This window comes from Dipteris shenzhenensis, chromosome 23 (genome assembly GCF_047967505.1).
Source record: "Dipteris shenzhenensis isolate YYH24624 ecotype China chromosome 23, Dip_SZ_1.0, whole genome shotgun sequence".
Classification (NCBI taxonomy): domain Eukaryota; kingdom Viridiplantae; phylum Streptophyta; class Polypodiopsida; order Gleicheniales; family Dipteridaceae; genus Dipteris; species Dipteris shenzhenensis.
In genome coordinates this window covers 850,092-865,979 of record NC_141618.1, presented here as the reverse complement: position 1 = coordinate 865,979, position 15,888 = coordinate 850,092, and the positions used below count along the sequence as shown (strand labels likewise).

General features: G+C 43.4%; 1 protein-coding gene across 1 annotated transcript; it reads right to left on the bottom strand.

The window, feature by feature from the left end:
• Window positions 1-2,536: 2,536 nt before the first annotated feature.
• Window positions 2,537-9,424, bottom strand: LOC147886832 (nuclear intron maturase 2, mitochondrial-like). Its single transcript, XM_087394060.1, has 4 exons — window positions 8,660-9,424; window positions 8,347-8,435; window positions 5,441-5,745; window positions 2,537-5,126 (listed from the first exon to the last, which is right to left on the bottom strand). Exons 1-4 carry the CDS (start codon window positions 9,422-9,424, stop codon window positions 3,169-3,171), a joined length of 3,117 nt encoding a protein of 1,038 aa, XP_087250186.1. The 3' UTR covers window positions 2,537-3,168.
• Window positions 9,425-15,888: the final 6,464 nt, after the last annotated feature.

The following is a 15,888-nucleotide window of genomic DNA, read 5'->3' as shown; positions in this document are numbered from 1 at the left end:
AGCCCTCCATTTGAGGCATCATCTTCTCTTTGAGAGTTCCGTCTTCTAAAGCTAGTCTTACTCTTCATTTTGCTTCTCCAAGGTCCTTTTCTAAGGTGTTCTCAAAGGTTCTTTGAGCTTTGTACTCATCCTTTGTCTGCTCCGCACCATAGCCAAAAGCTTCCTCAAATGAGCCTCAATGAGCTACAAGCTATACCCATTGTTGCTGCCAATATCCTACGCAACACGCCTTTCTCCAGCAATAGAGCCACCTCCTCCAACGTTAGATCGGCACCGAGCTTCTTGGTAGCAGCTGGACCATACCAGAGAGAGACACTTTGGTCTTGGGAGACCAGACCCACCAGTAGCGCTTGAATTGCGGATTGAGCAAGTCCGCATGACTACAAGCCGAAAGCTTGGCGAAGGGCAGTGGTTCTGAAAAATGCAACACCTTCCTCAGACGACCAAAGGCTCCCGTGACTCCTCAAACAACCGAAGGCTCCCACAACTCAGACTCCTCAAATGATTGAAGGCTCGTGTGACTCAGACTCACAGCACCTCGTAAGAACGACTAAGACGCAGCTCCTAGTCTATAGCGCGGGATCTAAAGCCACGACCAAAACGCTCAGACTGGCTTTGCAACCACCCAAGGCTTCCACGCCTTCACCTCTACGGTTCTGCAACATCCAGCAGGTGTGCTATCACAGCGACCTCTATCGACGACTTGCTCTCTCCCGTCACCTTCAAACGCATGCAGCCCCGAGCTCACAGACGACTTGCTCTCGCAGACGACTGGAAGTGCATGCAGCCTCCACACTAGCCACCTAGCATCGGCCAACCCATCAAACGAAGCCGACAAGACGACAGAATCTTTTGAGATTCTATCGAAATCCCACAGATTCTGAGTCTTGACCCAATCCTTGGGCCATCTCCAATTGACACGTGGTGCCACACCGGTATAACACACGTGGCCTCCACCACCTTATCTCCAAGGTCACCACACCTAAGGGCTTGGTCAAGGACCAGCCACATAGCACCACACCTGCAGTGACACGTGGCACCTCGTCTTATCCTCCACATCATCATCCACATGACAATCGTCTATCACATCAGCCTCACCTACCACGTCAGCACCGACACGTGGCATCGTGCCACATCATCATTACCACCTATCATTGCCACATCATCAACTAAGACCCTAGTCAACTTGACCCTGGTTTAGTCATCGTGGTACCTCTAGATCTCTGAGCCCGCGTGGTCCACCTCGAGCGTATGTACACTCTCCGTCCGAAGACCTCAGCACCTTGCTGCCCTAGAAGAATATATTTCCGTCCAAAACTATGGACACAATACAAAAGATAGATCCAGAGTCCCACCAAGATGTGGTCCTCTGATCTTACCAAAAGGATCTTCTCTTATATGCTGGTACCTCTAGATCTCTGAGCCCGGATGGTCCACCTCCAGCATATGTAGACTCTCCGTCCAAAGACCTCGGCACCTTGCTGCCCTAGAAGACCAGCCTAGTTCCAGCCATGGATGAGCTCAGTCTACAGCACCTCTGGGACTCCTCTGCCTCCTGGATGTAGGCCTGAGGGTGAGTCTTCTGCTGCTCCTGCTGCTCCCCAAAACTGCTGGCTTGCTGGAGGTATGAATGAGGCACAATGGCCTCCTTTCATAGGTCCCAAGCCCCCTCAAAAATACCAACCAGTCTGTCCCTCCTGGCCAACTCAGTATGGCCCCCAACCAACTCCACTCCTTTGGGGCTGTGTGCTGGCTGCATATAAGTTCCCTTGTTGTGTGTGCCAGGTGACCTGCCTGCCCCCCCCCCCCCCTCCCCCTTTGATCACTTCCTTGCTGGCTGACTTGCAGGCCCTGATTGGCCGACTTTGTGGGCTGCTGCTAGGCCCCAAGGGAGGCCTATATAAGGCCCCTCCCTTGGGCAGTTCCAAGGCCAAGTGGCTGGCCTGCCATGGCCACCACCATTGCTTTCCTCTCTGTCTTGCAGCACCTTCTATGTGGCCCTCCAGACCTGCAACAAATAGGTGCTTCTCAGCCCTAACCAGCCACGTGTTGCAGCCTTCATCTCCTGCACAAGTTTCTGTGAGGTGCTGCCCATGTGGCAGCCCCCTGTCTCTGACTTCTCTGGGTATATCCTGGCCCTAGGCCTCCCTCCCTCCCCCAAGCTCTCCTCATTTGGGGGCTTACAGATGGGGAGGTGACCTTTCCAACAACCCCTAGATCCCAACAAAAGAATACAAACCATTAGTCCATCACACATGCCAAGTACTGGCTTATGACATCTACATCCAAGTTCATCAGCGCCCCACAATAAACGCACAACATGACACCTACATAGACACACACCCACACACACTATGTTCTTCATACCGATTTTTTTCCAGAGCCCGAGATAAAGACAAAATGGTCTACATTCTCTTCATCCAAGCTACAACTGCTCGTGTGACACAAGCTTCATTCTTGCTCTCTCCCACATGGACAGTACGCTTAGAAAATCACTTCAATTGAAAATAATCATCACACTATCAACACGCCGCAACTTAGACCAAAACTTCCTCAGGTGAAATATGCATGTCCGTTGATATGGCAGAGACATATTTCCAGATGCCTAAACTCATTCTATAAAACAAAATGAGCAATGCAGTTTGATCCTCAGAATAGCCACCCACTATTGCTGAGCCCATCAAACAGAAATAGCTAGGACAACTCCCAAGCACCCAACTGGGGGTTCGAACCATTGTAAAAACTTGTGTCCTCACACATATACACACAGACATGAACAGCCATTTGTTAAAAGACGTTTGCTGAGTTTCTGTCAGCAGTGGAAAGGTGAATGGCAGACTTGGTAATAATAGAGTCTAGCACTTAAGGAGAGAGCTGAAGCGAATTAAATTGCAGTACACAGTGCCTGCATCCACTCTACCATGTGTAAAAGACTCGTGTGAAGGCATTCAAGCGACCACATATGAGAATTACCTGAAGGCATAAGTATTCTCCTGGGAACCTGCTGGTAACTAATGAACCACCAGTGGATGCAGCGAGATCAAAGCTGCAGAAAATAAGCTTGTGCGCTGTAGCCAACCCTCCAAAAATATATAGTCACATTTCCAAGATTGCTTCCCACAGCCGATATAGCTTCACATTTCCCTTCAAAATCCCCTACATTAAGAGTCACCCAGTACTGCTCGCAAGTTCCTCATTTTTATAGTCAAGAGCCCACTGGTGAGGTTGCATCTGGATCTCTGGTTCTAAGCAGTAATCACCTTTTATAGGATAAAACCCCCTGATGAACTGCCAGACTAACCGTGACATATTTTGTTGAGGAGAGATCTCGTCTATTTTTACCAATGCCTTGGCTCGTTGGCTCAAGAGTTCTTGATTCCACATCCATGACGTATTCCTTAGACACTTTTCATGTTCAGGAACCCAATCTTTACCCTGTAGAATGGGACACACCTTATTTAAGTCATTTATTACAATTTTCTCATCAATCATCTTCATAGCGTTCTGAAAGAACTTTGTAGGGTTTTGGACAGTCGTGAGTTCCTCGTGTCTTCTTAATAACCGCTTGGCATAAGCGAAGCAAAGAATAAACTTGCAATATTGGATAACCTGCCTCCTGTTCTCGGCATAACAATACCAGTTATTCAAAACTTTCAACAGCTCCTTTATCTGCTGTGTGCTTGTAGGAGAGCCTACTCTTTGGAGATTCATGAAGCAGCATTGTCTGCTGGCTTTGATGGAAAGCACAGTTCCTAATGTCCTTTTCTGCATGAGAAAACCATTTGATGCTCTGCGACGAAGTACAACTGGATGCACAACCCTTTGAGATAGAACATGGTCGAGAAATGTGACTCCGATTGAAATGTGACTGACTGTCAGATGCATATCAAGATTCAGAACCAATCTCTGGCGGAGAAACTTAAGAAGGGCACTTTTGAGTTCTTCAACCCCTCCCTGCGAACTATTGCTAGCAACCAAGAACTGTGTACCATATCTTATATATTCCATCCTGCACGATTTCTCTGAGCTAACAGCTGCTGGTTTAAACAATAAATTAGAAGAGCGTCTTGCCAACTCCTGGGCTTTATTGGAAAGGGAACCGATTCTTTCATCCATCCAGCGATCAAGCTGATCCAGAAAAATATTACAAAACAATGGGATTAGTCTGTCACATACGCCCCAATTTGAGCAATCCTTCAATTCCCTCTTAGCCATTTTCGACTTTTCTGTCTTTGCATCTTTGGCCTCAATTGACACTGGTTGAGTAAACAGGCAACCTTTAATTAGCTCTATAACAGTCTGGTCTCTGACTACTCTGACTATGCTGTCTAGCACACGGATCCCCATAGCTTCTTCATACAGCATGCTGGCATCCCCTTTTATGTACCAAATACACCCCGGGAAAGACCCCCGAATCAAGTTTAACGCAGTGTGGGCATCTCTTCCAGGCCTAAAAGCATGAGACCTCGCAGAGAACCTTGCCTCAAAAATGGGTTCCAACACTAAAAGTAAAACTTCCTGTACAACACTATCTTGAAAAGTAGAAGACGTAGTTTTGGAGCTCGAAACCTTTGGAATGTTTTTTTCGGGAGAAACTAAGTAGACTCGCTCCGTATCTCCCCATTTATATTTCCTCGTCAAAACTGCACCTACAAGCATTCCTATCTGCGGAGTCACCTTATACAATATAGTTTCTCTGTCAGCACGGTCACCTGTCACTTGCGAATGGAGCTTTTGATAGGCTAAAACCCAGATTTCGATATTTCGGAGGGGAAAATCCAAATCCCTGATAACTTCACCACGTTTAGCGAAACAAGAAATCCACCACTGTGAGCAAACTTGAACGCCATCCGACAAATCATTTCCAGGCAACGACTTTTTGTAGAAGCGAAATTCACTAGTAGTTTTTTCGGTAGCCGACTGGTTAGGGGTTCCTTTTGCCTTCTGTGAGGTTCTCACCTCTGATATAACTTTGGCGCGCTTAGTTTCCACTTGAGATCTTGCCCTAATGGCGGAGCTCCCTTCTGGTTTAACCTTGGAAGAAGTCGGCTGAGCCAGAGGTCTACGCCCCTTGCTTGGAACCGAACAGAATGTAGCGTCGCTCCAATGGTCCAAGTTTGCACTCCCTAAGATCAGCTCACTGGAAGTAAGCAATGAGCTACGGACAAATCCGATGCGTTGCTTCGAGGCGGACTGTAAGCTTCGCTTCAGCGGCACGAGCACACAACCAAATTGCATTTTGGAGAGTCAGCACCGCATATCCTCAAGAGACCGGCATACGCAATTGCGAAGGCAGGTGCCGAATGTGCTTAGTGAGAATGTAGGGGCAATCCCACAACGGGCCACAAAGTTGGCCGCCATAGCCTGAAATGATGCACCAAAGTTGGCCGCCATAGCCTGAAATGAAGTGCAAGACACGAAGAAAGACCGGGACGCATACCTGCGAACCGGCAAGAACGTGCATAAAGGCTTCCCTGGCGGAGAGAAAGAACTCGGCACCCTTGCAATTCAGGCAGAGAGCGTAATTCCGCGGATTGACAGGCTCCGATCGCCTCAAGGGGCAGTAAGGCAAGGCGAATCCAAGGGCTCTGGTGAAGGCAAAGAGCAACGAGGGTGCGAGGAGGAAGCATCAAAGGGAGATCTTTGCAATCGCCATAGTCAGCTGAACTTGTGTGTTGGGCATCGCCATCGCCATAGCCAGCAGCAGAAGCTGCAGAGGAATACCCAAGCAAACCTCTTCCGAAACTCATAGACACAATGAATAGAGTACAAATCTTAAGATTAAGCTACCCAATTTGAATTACTCGACCATAGAACCATATAGCTATTAACTACTTGCACCATAGCCTAAAGTTAATGCCGATGCTTCTAGAGGTATATCCAAAGCTCGTGAAATTCGCCTCAGTTTCCAGCTTTCCAACCCCTTCTCCTCCATAGCTTTGCCACTTCTCCCTCTTGCTCGCTCTGCCAGCCACTTTTTGTTAGCTCGTTTGGCTGTCTTAGGTGGAGTATAAGAAAGAACTCACAATAGAGAAGCGACAGAATTCTACTAGGAGCAACAACACTAGTCCCACGTCAAGAGGTCTACGTAGGATTAAGAAAGTCAGGAGGTCCGTTGTCAGAGAAGAAGATGGGGTCACCAATATGTATGAGCAGATCACCCGCCGCAAAGATATACTTGGCTTTAAGTTGTGGATGGAATGCCAGAAAATCCGAAAACATGAAAGAAAGAGACACCCACATAATGTTATGGTATCGTTGTAGAATGTGTTTGCAATTTCAAGGTGTAAACAATTTTGTTATGTCCACTGATCGTAAAGCTTATATAGTTGTTGCTCTTTCTTTTCTTGTCGAAGGTGGTAGAAAATTCTTAGGAAAGACAAAAAGAATGAACTCCCCTGAGATGACGGCTATGTAATACTTTGATTTTGAGCTGAATGTCAAGATCTATTCCTATTTGAGCTAACAAGTAACATTGCCTGATCGCATTAGTTTCATTGTTGTTGGCTAGATAACAGCGTCACGTTAATGGGGGAGAAGTTAGGACAAAGCTGGAGAAGGGGTTGAGCAGAGGGAGAGAAGGGGTGGTAAGCAAAGTAAGAGAGGGAGAGGAGAAAAAACACTGGTGAGAGGGGGGCTGAGCAGAGGGGGGGGGGGTTGAGCGATGCAAGAGAAGGAGAGGACAAAGAGCGATGGCGAGATGGTGGGAGGGGGCATTGAGCGGAGGGAGAGAGGGTGAGGAAGAGAGGGGAGGCTAAGCGACATATGAGAAGGGGGAGAAAGGGAGGACATAGCAAAAGGGGGAGGAGAGCAAAACCGAGGAGGGAGAGGATAGAGGCAAGGAGGAGGGCACTATCTTAAATTAATTGGGCTTTTAGCTTAGGATAATAAAGTTAATGTGTGTGCCTTAGAGAAGTAATTAATAAAATTTTGAAAGTTAAGCCATTATGTCCCCCATAAAATACTACAACACGGCTATGTTAGCCTAGAACGGCCTGTGTTGGCATTGCTCGAGGCACCTAGAACAGCCCGTGTGATTGGCTCCTTTACCTTGTGCCCATCACTAAGCAACCAAGCTTAGCTGGCCAAAATACGGCTCTCCCCAGGCATGAAGCAGCATCCACATAGGAAAAAAGAAAAAAACCAGGGCGTTCAATGTGAAATGGGTTGGCTGCTCATCGTGTTTCCCCAGCTCTCGTTAGGCCAACCAACAACTGGCGCCATTCAATCTGTTAAAGAACCTCACATAGACACTGAGTCAACCCAACTCACCTTGATCCTTGTGCAATTAAAAATGAATGGTTTTCATTTCAATGCTATGCAAGTTAAAACTAACATCCCAATCTGCTTTTTGTCATTTTAAACTTTTAATTAATGTTTTTGGTCAATTTAAACCTTTAAAAAATACATTGATTGTATGTTTTTACTTAGCTATACGTTACAACCTGTTGGGAGTGCACAAGCACCCTCAAAGATGAAGAAGAAAAGACATTCATTCATGAGGAAGAAAGAGATACATAGGCTGAAATTCATCCATAGCTTTATTTCATTATGCAATGACATCCATCAAAAAAAGATACATCCATCAAAGATACGTGAGGAATTTACCATGCATAAAGACACACCCCTTCACATCTCAGGTGTAAATGTACTTAATAGTGAGCACTCTTTAGCCTTAGTGTAGTGCCTATATCCCCTATTAACACTGGCACACCCGGTGGTTACTATTTTCTTAAAATAGTAGACTCGAACCCATAGTATTATTTCTAGTTTCAGTCTAATGCAATTTAGTAGACCCTCTTCATGATGCAACATCTCACCAATCCAAGACTATGCTGGAAAATAGAGAAAAGAGCTTGGTGCAGTACCAAGGTTTAGACTACTTCCAAACACAGTTGTCCTCTAAATTACAAAAGATAGAAATTATTGTGCAATAAAGAAAAAAAAACTAAGACATAGTGCCTAATATCCCATTGTGCACAAATACAGTGTAAGTGCACATGTGATTATAGTGCCACCATTTTTTAGCAAAATGCCAGGGCTGGGAACCCATAAAATATAATGTCATCCATACATGTGAAGATTTGACATTTGGCACCAACAACATTCCTTTTTATGATTGCATGCAGACTGTGGTCGATATCCACGATGTGATCAAAGGACATGTGTGAAAATGATTTTGTATCCTCTCCCACCAAATTCAAATCAGCATCTTGGAACTTATTGATTAAAGACAACTTTAGTCTAAAACCATTCATTGGTTTAGCCAACAAATTACCCTCCAAATCAGCCAACTGAAATGGACCTTGCCCCAAGTCTTTAAAAATTATATATGGTCCAACATACCTGAGTTTCAATTTGCCAGGATGCTTGCCCAATTTAGAAATATACATCAAGACCAAATCTCCCTGTTTGAATTTCTTCTTCTTCAAGTACTAATTCAACCACACAGATCTTCTATTCTGAATTACAGTAGCCACATAAGCACTGTGAAATCTATCTTCATCCAAAGACATCAATTGCTCCAATCTCTTTTTAAGTGAATCCTCCTGTGTTAATCTATTTGAAACTGCTATCCTCAAAGATGGTACAATGAACTCCATTGGTACTACAGCTTCATGCCATAGACCAATCTGAATGGTGTGAGTCCTATACTGACCTTAAAGGCTGTTCTAAAAGCCCACAGTGCTGAATTCAATTTCCTATCCCAATCCGTCCTGTTTTCTGAAATAGTCCTTTTAAGAATTTTGACCAAAATCTTGTTATTGCTCTCAGCAGCCAATCCATTGGCATGTGGATGATACACTAAGGACATTTTATGACTAATTATATGAGTTTCAGTCAGAATTTTAATCACCTTGTTAAGAAAATGAACTCCCTGATCTGATACAAGTTCTATTGGGCAGCCAAATCTGGTCATTATGTTATTGTACAAAAAAGAGGCCACACTCCTTGCCTTATTATCCTTTACTGCAACAGCTTCTACCCATTTGGTACAATAATCTGTAGCAACCAAAATATATTTGTTTCCTGAAAATTTTGCTGCTGGTTTGAATGGAGCCATAAAATCCATTCCCCACTTTTCAAAAGGACCCAATGGCAAAACTGGGTTATGCCTCATTCTGTCCTGGTTCCTTGGATATCCATCCCTTTGACATTTCTCACAAACCTTTGCAAACTGATGTGAATCTCTGATTACTGTTGGCCACCATAAGCCACTCTGAAATATTTTTCTACTAGTTATGTCACCTGAAAAGTGACCTCCAGAACTTCCCATGTGTGCTTCAATTAACAGTGTTGCCTGTTGACTATCAGGAACACATCTCCTGATAATCTGATCCACTCCTCTCTTATACAGATATCCTCCAATTACTAAATAGGTTGCACTTCTTAATACCAACTTTCGCTTGTGGTCTTTGGTCATTCCCTCAGGGAATATACCTTCAGTGAGGTAACAGCATCTGTTCATACCAATCATCTAACTTGGTTGCCTGAATCTGAAACAAATCTGCATCAGGTAAATCATCTGATATTCCTTTAGGAGGTTCTCCTGACTCCAATCTGCTCAAATAATCAGCAATCAAATGTTCTCTTCCAGGTCTATGCACAATGGAATAATCAAATTCCTGTAATAGTAGAATCCATCTAGCCAATCTTCCTGTTGGTTGTGGTTTGTTGACCAAATAGATCAATGCTTGATGATCCACATGAATTATGATTGAATTACCCAACAAATAATGCCTGAACTTTTTCAGTGCAAAAATAACTCCCAAACACTCCCTTTCAGTAACAGAATAATTTCTTTCTGCTCTTGTCAACACATTACTTGCATAATAAACTCGTCTAAACCAACCCTTCTGTTTTTCCTGCATTAACACTGCCCCCACTGCAATATCAGAGGCATCTCCAAAGACATGGAATGGTAAACCCCAATCAGGAGGCTGCATTATTGGTGCTACTTGTAACATCTTCTTCAATAATCTAAATGCTTTTCCATGTTCTTCTGTCCAGCCATACTTCACATCCTTCTTAATCAACTTAGTCAGTGGAGCACAAACATGAGATAAATACTTCAGAAATCTATTATGCCACTTGATCTGCCCAACAAGCCTGTTCAATTCCTTTAAGTTTGCTGGTGCTTTGGCCTTCTGAATAGCTACTACTTTCCTAGGATCAACCCGCATTCCTTCTTCTGAAATGATATGCCCCAGTAGAATCCCTCTCTTAATAGCAAAAGCACATTTGGTTGGATTAAGACTCAACCTAGCCAATCTGCATCTTTCAAAGCATAATCTGAGTTGATTAAGGTGATCCACAGCCTTCCCAAATACACTAAAATCATTTTAAAAGACTCTCATAAATGTTGTCAAGTATGGAGCAAAAACTTCCTGTACCCATTTCTGAAATGTAGGTGGAGCATTTTTTAAGCCAAACACCATTACATTGCTGGCATATACTCCCCACTCTGTAACAAAAGCAGTCTTCTCTTTGTCTTCTTCTGCCATTAATATCTGATTATAACCACTAAATCCATCCAAAAAACTATACATCTAATGACCTGCAATTGCATCCAACAGAGTATCCTGAAATGGTAATGGGAAAGGATCAGTTATAGTGGCTGCATTTGATTTCCTGTAATCAACACAGATTCTGAGTTTGCCATTCTTCTTTGGCACCACCACTATAGGTGATAACCATGTCACCTTCTCCGAAGGATAAATAAATCCACTTTCAGAAGTTTATCCAACTCCTCCTTGACCGCCTTTGGATAATTCGGGTTCATCCTGTATCTCTGTGACATAACAGGGACTGCATCCTTTTTGAGGTTCATCCTATGCATACAAAACCTAGGATCCACTCCCTTCATATCAGTGTAAGTCCATGCAAAAATGTCTTTAAATTCCTGTAATAGCTGACTAAGATCTGTTTTGAACTGGCCTTTCACATGAACACTAACTTTGACCATCTAAGGGACCTCTGCAGAACCTAAATTAAGATCCTGTAAATCATCTTCTTAAACTCTTGTTGTGTTAGCCATCTACTCCTGAAAAGCCTTTTCAGCCTGAATAATTTGCTGAATATACATCTTTTCTTCCTGTTCCAACAACTTCCTATTCATATCTTCCTCTTCTAAATCTCCCTTTTTTCTTTCACTCTGTTGTTGTGAAGCTTTAGGTTTCTTCTGCTCCTTATATTGTTCCAAAATTCTTTCCACATCTATATCAAAAATAGGTACAATTGATTCATTGACTTTTAGAAAAGCATCTTCTTCATCATCATCAACTTCCTTCACCATGTTAATACCCTGTGCATACAAGGCTCTGGCTTCTCTGGGCAAAGTTGCATTTGGTACCATATCCATGTGCACTTTCTTCTTTCCCTTCTTGATTGTAATTTTAGTAGCTCCCCAATCCTGTTTGACCTTTGCTTGTTTGAACCAAGGTCTTCCCAACAAAATTGGATAAGGGCTATCTCCCTCATCCATTTTGACCACCAAAAAATTCACTGGAAAGGTTAGTCTTGAAACAGTAATCTGTTGATTCCGGAGTATTCCTACAGGTTGAATCCTCCTTTGATCTGCCATCTTCAGTTGAAAAGGAGCTTCTTCTAGCTCATGTAGCTTTAATTTGGTATACAAAAACTCAGGTAAAATATTCACACCTGAACCTCCATCCAATAATGCTCCTTGAATCTCCTGTTCCTGAAAATTAACAGTGATTTTGGGTACTTTATAATCCACATCTTCAGCTTCAATCTGACATGCTTCAGGTTCATCCACCTGCTCTTCCTCCTTACTCAAATTTCTGAGTACCTGTCTTTTGAACTCAGGGACCAAACTTAAAATCTGATCCATTGTAACAGTGGTGTTCCTCAAAACTTCAGCTGTCAACTGTGCCTCCCTTATCTCTTGTTGCTGGATCTCCTCCTGAATACCTAATTGTATATCAGGTATTTGTTGTTGTAATTCATCTTTACCATAGTCAGCTTTCTGACACTTCGAATTTCCTTCAAACATTACTGTCTCACCTGTCTTTGCTTCTCCCAATACTGAGGGTGTTTCATCTCATTATGGGATATAACAGGATCAGCCACATAATTTCCACCTGATCTTGTAATAAGCAGCACTGATGCTGATTTTTCAGGGATCTCCTCCACCTGTATGCAATTAGAACAATCACACTGAACATGCAACACATTAAGATAGTCCCCTTGTTGTTTCCGCAACACAAGTTCATCAATTTGCCTGACTTCCTCTATAATGACTACATTAGCCTGTGGTGGTCTATTCTGTTGTGCCTGAGTAGGTGGTCTCTGATTGTTATATCTAATAATAGGGATACCTCTCTCCTCTCTGTGCTTGCACCATAATGGGCAATTAGGACCCTGCCTGTGATTCATTCCTCCACATTATGTGCATGAGTCACCATTTAGATTACCATTTCCTTGAGGATTAGGTGGTCCCCAGTTATTTCTCCCCTGAAATCTTCTGGGTGGACCTTCCATTGCTCTATTTCTATCTGGTTCTACTGCATTGCAGCTGGTACATTTGCCCTTGGCACTTGCTGTCTTGGGTGTGCCCTGTTGTTAGGATTATACCAACAAGTAGCATCTGTGTGCCCCTGCTTCTGGCATATATCACAATATGGTTTGTCCTTCCTCTGAGATGTTGAAATTCCCATACTCTTCAGAGTTGCAGCAATTTGTTTGTTTAAGTTCTCAGACTTACTCTTTATCTTTCTCTTTCCATTTTTGTCCTCCTTTGCCCTAGCCTTACTTCTCTGCTTCTCTTTCCTTTTCTTCTTCCTGCTTCTGGATTTCCTTTCCTCATCTTTTGAATCATCAGAATCTGAATCTGAAATCTGAATCTGAACTGTCATCTTCTAAATTTGAACCTGAGTCAGACTCTGAATCTGACTCTGCTGACTCTGAATCTGAATCACTACTATACTTCTTCTTCTTCTTAGTAGTTCCCAACCTTTTCTCTGCTCTTCTGGCAGCCGCTACCAATTGATACCCTCCAGGAATATCTGTACTGGCTACTGCAGTTCTCAGGGATTCCCTCAACCCATTACAGAAATATTCCCCCAGCATCTCATTAGTTGGCCTTTCATTGGGTGCAAGTCTTCCATTCCAATCTAAAAACTGTTGTGCATAATCTTCCACAAGTAGCCTCTTCTGTTTCATTGTCTTAAGCTTTTCCAGGATATCATTGGGTGTTTTCCACCTTCTAAATCTTGCTAAAAATGATGTTTGTAATGCTTGTGTGTCAGCAAAATGGGCTGCACCAAACTGTATAAACTAGTTCATAGCCTTGCCCTCCAATGTGGCAGCAAATTGCTGCTTTTTCACATCATCTCCATACAATACTCCTAGTTCACTTGCTTCCCATTTTGTGCTAAATTGAGCTACATGGGCATCAGGGTCTTCCTTTTTGGACTCACCCTTGAAGTTTGCAAATTTGACTTTGAGATTTGTTGGATTAAGGGGTTGTGCCATTGATCCTGCCTATTGTGTTGCTGCAACCTTTCTTCCTGCTGGTTTTTTAGACAATGGTTGAAACTTTAGTTTTCTACTTGCGTGTCTCTGAATTTGAGACCATGCTAATAGTCCCACAAATCGGTTTTTGTTTCTCTCCTCCTCATCAGGTGTCACCTGTAATTGCTGTGCAGTAGCAACATCTTCTACTATATGACTAGGGACTACTTCTTCAGTCTGTACTTCCTGATCACTCAGATACCCTAAATCCAAGATATCCACTTGACTACTACTGCTGGACCTCTGTTGTTCTTTGTTCTTTTGTTTCCCTTCCTGTTCTAATTTCGCCTGTAGTCTGGTATAATAGGTTCCAAAATCTTCACCCCTATATTTTTCAGCAGACATACATCATACACCTGTTCTATCATCAGATTATTCTACTGCTGAGACCCAGGTGTACAATGTTCACAGTAATGGCCACAAATACTGATTAATCCAAATTTGCCTAAACGCACTGCTTGTATTCCTCAAGCCAAAAGGAGCGACCTGTTTTGTCTGTTCTTTCTGCACTACCTCCCTGATCTTTCCAATAATGTTCAAAGGTAATTCAGGAAAGTGTGTGCTCAGGAATACCTGACTATATGCCTCAAACTCCTCCTATTCTGTTGTCCAATTCCGAAACTCCTGTAACAGAACTTGCAGAAATAGTTCTTGGTCTCTTCCTTCCTCAGTCTTACCGCAATTCAACCGCAACTCGATCACTGCACTGCATCTCCGCAATTAGATCACCGTTGTGCTCTAGTCTCTGCATTGCAGCTATCCTCCTCTGGATGATCTTCCATTATACACAGGCTGCTATATCTCCACGATCATCCACGTGAGCTTGGTGGCATCCGCATTGTACTCGACCGCATCCACTACACATGATGTTGCTCTGTAGGACTCCGCAATACTATTGTCGATGAATACTCCTCACAATGGAGTCCGCATAGCAAAGATGGCTGTCATTTTCTCAAATTAGAATACTACACCATCAATCAAAAGGTTGCAATGAAGCGAATACCGAATACAAGCGCTCACATCTGCTCTCCACTAGCAGTATGGCCTGTCATCGTACTCGCCTCCATGCACCAACGACTCCAATCCCTTGCACATTGGAACAGCAACCCATAGATCATCAACTCTTTGGAGGCCCGCTCCGATCTGTCTCGTGGCCATTCAAGGCTCCCACATGCATGAGCAGGTGCAAAACTCCACCGAGAGAATGCCACTCATGAAAGGTTAGCAGGCTCATCTCATCGCGTTCCTCCTCTTCCGTAATCCAATGCCAAAATTCTACAAGCCAGGAATTCATTTCTAACTGTATTCCTTCATCCATGAATCTTCTGCACATTGTCCGTTCTGAAACATCTCGCCTGATGCCCAAAGATGAATTCACAGGATTGCCAAGTGTTGGGAGTGCACAAGCACCCTCAAAGATGAAGAAGAAAAGACATTCATTCATGAGGAAGAAAGAGATACACAGGCTGAAATTCATCCATAGCTTTATTTCATTATGCAATGACATCCATCAAAGATACGTGAGGAAGTTACCATGCATAAAGGCACACCCCTTCACATCTCAGGTGTAAATGTACTTAATAGTGAGCACTCTTTAGCCTTAGTGTAGTGCCTATATCCCCTGTTAACACAACCATCAACCTAACATTCATGCCCCTATAATAAAATCTAAGTGATGTGCAAATTGAGGTATACTTCACAATATCCCAATTTGGGTTGTGGGTAAACTTAACTGCAAGATTTGTTACAGGTTAACATTAAAGTGCCATTGTTTAGGGGAAGAGAAAATTGTACAAGATCTCGATCCAGTCTAAAAACGGAATCGATGGCTTCTTCATTGTACCAGACTTCAAAAGAGTGCAACAAGACATTGAAGTAAGAACAAGCATCTCATCAAATATTTGGATAGGAGAAATTTTCGATGGTTAGGCATGAAACAATCCAAGTTGACACTCAAGTTCATGTAGGGTTTTGAGAGACTCTTATGTTGTGGGGTCGCCATATTCTCTTAACCATCTTCATGCCGGGGAATGATGTGCACTTGCTCCTCAAGGCATTTCTTCCTCGCTAGCCTCACCATTAGAGTGGGAGTTTGACTCTAGTATTTCTGTTCCAGGTTGCTCTTACTGACATTTCTAGCCTAGCTTTGATCCCATCGCTCCTAAGAATGTCCTCGATCCTTAGGAGTTCCAGGGTTCAGAAGGAGGTTCCAGGGTTCAGAAGGAGTTCCAGGGTTCAGAAAGAGTTCCAAGGTTTAGAAGGAGTCCAGGGTTAGAAGGAGGATCCAAGGTTCAGAGTAGAGTACATGGTGGAGAACTCGTCTCCCTTGAAGATCATGGAGTTTAAGGGTTT

Excerpts from the sequence above, each read along its gene's own strand:
- LOC147886832 (XM_087394060.1), bottom strand. The coding sequence starts at position 9,424 with ATGACCAAAGACCACAAGCGAAAGTTGGTATTAAGAAGTGCAACCTAT. Across the intron at positions 5,746-8,346 it reads CCTGGCAAATTGAAACTCAG|TTTCGGAAGAGGTTTGCTTG; the intron begins GTATGTTGGACC and ends TGTGTCTATGAG. Across the intron at positions 5,127-5,440 it reads ACGTTCTTGCCGGTTCGCAG|GGAGTGCAAACTTGGACCAT; the intron begins GTATGCGTCCCG and ends AGCTGATCTTAG.